This window comes from Sinocyclocheilus rhinocerous, unplaced genomic scaffold (assembly GCF_001515625.1).
Source record: "Sinocyclocheilus rhinocerous isolate Xijiao unplaced genomic scaffold, SAMN03320098_v1.1 scaffold2423, whole genome shotgun sequence".
In the NCBI taxonomy this organism is placed as follows: Eukaryota; Metazoa; Chordata; class Actinopteri; order Cypriniformes; family Cyprinidae; genus Sinocyclocheilus; species Sinocyclocheilus rhinocerous.
The window spans coordinates 82,450-87,525 of NW_015634501.1; the positions used below are offsets into that span (position 1 = coordinate 82,450).

Genomic DNA, 5,076 nt, shown 5'->3' on the forward strand with positions numbered 1-5,076 from the left:
TATATTAAAATGTCATTTATTTCTGTGATCAAAGCTGTATTTTCAGCATCATTACTCCAGTCTTCAGTGTCACATGATCATTCAGAAATCATTTTAATATGCTGATTTGTTGTTCAAGAAACATTTATTATTATTATTATTATCAATATTTAAAACAGTTGAGTACATTTTTTTCGGGATTCTTTGATGAATAGAAAGACCAAAAGATCAGCATTTATCTGAAATAAAAAGCTTTTGTAACATTAGACACTATACAATTCAAAAGCTTGGAGTCGGTAGAATTTTTTTATTTTTAGGGGGAAATAAATTAATACTTTTATTTAGCAAGGATGGTTTAAATTGATCAAAAGTGATGATAAAGACATTCATAATGTTACAAAAGATTTCCATTTCAGATGCTGTTCTATTCATCATCTGAAAAATTCTACTCCAATTATTCGCTAATATAGTCTATTTTTCCACTTAGAAGCTTATTTTATGCACCGAATTTCTTGATAAATAAATAAAATTAATTGTTAAAAAATGCACTTTAGAATCAATATTTTTGTGAGGATCGGTCCTTTCGATACAACATCAGTATCGAAAGTATCGATACTTAAGGATCGATGCGCCCATCCCTACCCCTAGTAGCAGACTCCTCAGGAGGAGACGGTCCTGGCGCTTGCTTGACACTCTGGGACGTCCTGAAGACTTCTTCACTACAGTTGAACCTCTCTCTTTGAAGTTCTTGATGATCCGGTAAATGGTTCTTTCAGGTGCAATATTCTTTGTAGCAATTTCCTTGCATGTGAAGCCGTTTTGATGCAAAGCGATGATGGCTGCACGTGTTTCTTTGGAGGTAACCATTGCTAACAAGAACACAATGATTGGAAGCGCTTCTTCCCTCCTTTTATAGCAATCAGTCTGCTCTTACAATCTAATTAGTATGATAGTGATTTCACCCGACTAGTACTCATTCACACTTTCACATGTGCTGCTGATATGATTAGTCAGTTAATGTTAGCTGGTCATTTTGTGTCAGGATAAAAAAAAAAACAGAGACTTTAGTTTTTTTGTGAAATGCTCATTTTTTTGGCCAATGAAACTTTTAGCAATTATTTAAAATGCATCTGATCACTCTACACAATAATCTAGAAACAATGTAAATGAGCACCACAACAGCTTAAGCAGCAAACTTTGCAAAACACAATTTATGTCACTGCCAAAACTTTTGGCCATGCCTGTATATTTTTATTTTTTTTAATAACCAAATAATAGTTTTAGTTGACAATAGCAACACTGATTGTAGACACTTCCTCTTGTGCTGTGCAGATGGAGTATGAGCGTCAGGTGGCTAGTATTCGAGCTCAGAACGCCATCGAGGGAGACTTCTCCGTCTCTCAGGCTGAGCTGTCCTCTCGACAGGCCATGCTGGAAAACGCTTCAGACATCAAGGTTAGACGATTGGGAGATGATTGAGACATTTGAAAACACTGAGTACTATGTACTAATTTCTGTTATATGTTTATAGTTGGAAAGATTCAGCATTTCAGCCCATGGTAAAGAGCTGTTTGTTAACGCAGACCTTCTGATTGTTGCTGGGAGACGATACGGTCTGGTTGGACCAAATGGGTGGGTTGATGGTTTAAATTTGACATTACTACATTGCACATAAGGAAATGTAATGATAGTAAAACCTGTTTCCATACTCCTGTTTGAATCAGGAAAGGGAAGACCACTCTACTAAAGCACATTGCCAACAGAGCTCTAAGCATTCCTCCCAATATTGATGTGCTGCTTTGTGAGCAAGGTACAGTACAACCCAGTGATATTTTAGTATAATCAAGATACTATTATAGGTTTTATTAAAGGGGTCATTGGATGCTACATGCACTTTTACAAGTTGTTTGAACTTAAATGTGTATGTACACAACCACCCTAAAATGATAAAAATCCACCCGGTGGTTTTTTGTTAATCTACTAAAATCTTTACCCCTTTCTCAAGTCTTTTTTATACGTTGAGATTTGGATTTATTAATTTTTATTTCATTTTTAGTTATGTAAGTACATCAAGTTAAACTAAACTAGATAAAATAAAATAAGTTTACTTTTTTATATTTATTTAAGTTAATGTTTCTTTTTTTTATTCAATTGACATAATATTTGTATAGTTTTAGTTTTAGTTAGTAGCTGTAATAAACTGTTCCCAATTTTTTTTTTATCCTCACTATTTGAGCAGTCTAATATAATACAGTAAATCCAGCTGTACGGGTCCCTGACTTCTCTCTGTTTGTCGTTCCTCAGAGGTGGTGGCGGATGACACTCCTGCAGTTCAGGCGGTGCTGAAGGCCGACACGCGCAGACTGAAGCTCCTGGAGGAGGAACGGCAGCTACAGAGTCGGCTGGAGAAAGGAGACGACAGCGTGTCTGAGAGACTCGACAAGGTCAGATGAGAGCAGCTCGCTGAGGCCCTCTAAATACGCTGATCCATGGAGTAGTGGAAGATAGTGGAAGTGTGTGTGTCTGTATCATTCGCAGGTTTATGAGGAGTTGAGGGCGATTGGAGCAGCGGCAGCGGAGGCTAAAGCTCGTAGGATCTTGGCTGGTCTGTCTTTCACTCCAGAGATGCAGAACAGACCCACTAAGAAGTTCTCTGGTGGTTGGAGGATGAGAGTGTCCCTGGCTAGGTGGGCACAATGAGGAAGATGCATTAATTTATTAATTAATTTTATGATTGTAAAATAAAATCTGTTCTGACATGAGAAAATGATTGTCTTCCTCCCAGAGCACTGTTCATGGAGCCCACGCTGCTGATGTTGGATGAGCCCACTAACCACTTGGACCTTAACGCTGTCATCTGGCTTAACAAGTAATTACTTTTTCCTTTAAGCGATACTATTTAGGAAACAAACCCATCTAGTTGATGTATTTACATTTCATGCAAATTATAAATAGCCTACTTTCAAATGTTCCCAGTTGATGGTGTGTTTTGATTGTATTAAGGGGAGGTCACACAGTGATTGCATCACTAAAGATTGTCAGGCTCCTGTGTTTTTAATCTTGCTGCTGCATGTTCAGTAGAAAAAAAGTTGCACCTTTGTGCTATATTCTTCCGATGAATCACCATTTCATATTTTCTCCTTTAGCTACTTACAGAGCTGGAAGAAAACACTTCTAATTGTGTCCCACGACCAGAGTTTCTTAGATGACGTCTGTACAGATATCATTCACCTGGACAACCAGAAACTCTACTACTACAGGGGCAACTACCGTGAGTTTCGTTTCTGAACAGCAACACAGATGAAATCTTATGAAAGACCTTTAATCATCTTACTGTATTTTGTGTTTGCTTGATGTCTCCTAGTGACGTTTAAGAAGATGTACGTACAGAAACAGAAAGAACTCCTGAAGCAGTATGAGAAACAAGAGAAAAAGCTCAAAGACCTGAAGGCTGGAGGAAAATCCACCAAACAAGCTGTAAGTCCTTGACTTTTTCTCGATTTCTTCACAGTCCTAGTCTTCTCAAACCCTTCCACTCATTCTCCATCATTCATTTTTAGGAGAAACAGACGAAAGAGGCCCTGACGAGGAAACAGCAGAAGGGAAAGAAGAGCCACCGTGAGGAGGAGAGCCGTGAGGCCACAGAGCTCCTCAAGAGACCGAGAGAATATACCGTCAAATTCACCTTCCCTGACCCTCCCCCGCTCTCACCGCCAATTCTCGGCCTGCACAGTAAGTCTTTTATGACTTTTGCTCATTGTGGCTTCTTATTTTTATCAGACTTGTTGGGTGGTTGATGACCAGTTTGGTTTCTTTTCTTTTTCAATCCCAGGTGTTGACTTTGGTTATGAAGGCCAGAAGCCTCTGTTCAAAAATGTGGACTTTGGTATAGACATGGAGTCCAGGGGTAAGTCACACATGTCTGTAAAATCATGACTAGTAGTTTAATTATGGTGAAAAATATACACAAGGAAATGCTGTTCATTTTCTCTGTTTCAGTATGCATTGTTGGGCCCAATGGAGTTGGAAAAAGTACACTGCTCCTGCTTTTGACTGGAAAATTAAATCCTGTAAGTACCGGTTATCTTTATTAAGTATTCATATTTGCTAACAAAAATGCTTTTATATCAATAAAAATCATTGTGTACTCATTTTTTTCCTCATGTTTGTTGATTTGTTTCCTTCATGGCGTTAATTATGAGGCTTTTTCATTTTAGATAAAAGGAGAGATGAGGAAGAACCATCGATTGGTAGGGCAGATGTTTAAAATCATTCTTTTTATTTTACCTTTACCTGACTTTGGGTAATTGGTTCATTCTTCTGCCTCTGCCTGTAGAAAGTAGGTTTCTTCAACCAGCAGTATGCTGATCAGCTGAACATGGAAGAGTCTCCCACAGAGTACCTCCAGAGGAACTTCAACCTCCAATACCAGGACGCCAGGAAGTGCCTGGGTCGCTTTGGCTTAGAGAGCCACGCACACACCATCCAGATCTCCAAACTGTCTGGTAAGCACTATCAGTGTTAATTTCATTGACGAATAATTTTCTTCATAATTTTCGTCAACGACATTTTTTTCACCGACGATAACGAACTAAAACTCTTTTTAAATGACAAAAACTACGGCGTAAATCTATTGACATTTTCGTCAACGAATAAAAACGAGACGCAAATGTTAGGGAGGGACGATTTGGGAAGAGATTCATTCAGAACGAAACTGCTGTTCGGAGGTTAGATGCGTACATATGAACCGGCGGGAAATAAGCTAATATACACTTGCTGCACGTCGCATAAAACGTTAAAAAATGTCAGTATGTGGGAGTAAGTGAAGAGCAGACATATGGATAAATCTGACGACGCAAGAGAGAACTCAATTCGGTCCGGTTTTCTGAGCGCACACTGACACAGAGAGCATGTCTCACAGCACGCGAGCACTCTTTCACGTCGCGTGAACGGAGAATTACACACAAAATGATGTTGAATTGTCCGTTTTGACGAGTATTCACGTAAACACAGTTGATTACGTCTTAAGTGAACAAAAAAAGTAGGGAGAACGTGTATCAGTACATTGCATCCATTGCAGCTGTGCATTCGGTTTTA

The 5,076-nt window shown here is 38.8% G+C and overlaps 1 protein-coding gene across 2 annotated transcripts in view; it reads left to right on the forward strand.

Moving 5' to 3' along the window:
• The window catches only part of LOC107745711 (ATP-binding cassette sub-family F member 1-like), a 21,735-nt gene that overhangs the window by 12,601 nt on the left and 4,058 nt on the right, over positions 1-5,076 (forward strand). For both annotated transcript variants that reach the window (XM_016559649.1, XM_016559648.1), the window contains exons 12-24: positions 1,312-1,434; positions 1,511-1,611; positions 1,704-1,789; positions 2,284-2,423; positions 2,518-2,666; positions 2,765-2,848; positions 3,126-3,250; positions 3,344-3,456; positions 3,540-3,711; positions 3,812-3,886; positions 3,979-4,049; positions 4,197-4,229; positions 4,316-4,484. In XM_016559649.1, the coding sequence (XP_016415135.1) occupies positions 1,312-1,434; positions 1,511-1,611; positions 1,704-1,789; positions 2,284-2,423; positions 2,518-2,666; positions 2,765-2,848; positions 3,126-3,250; positions 3,344-3,456; positions 3,540-3,711; positions 3,812-3,886; positions 3,979-4,049; positions 4,197-4,229; positions 4,316-4,484 (1,441 nt within the window). The remainder of the gene's footprint in view (positions 1-1,311; positions 1,435-1,510; positions 1,612-1,703; positions 1,790-2,283; positions 2,424-2,517; positions 2,667-2,764; positions 2,849-3,125; positions 3,251-3,343; positions 3,457-3,539; positions 3,712-3,811; positions 3,887-3,978; positions 4,050-4,196; positions 4,230-4,315; positions 4,485-5,076) is intronic.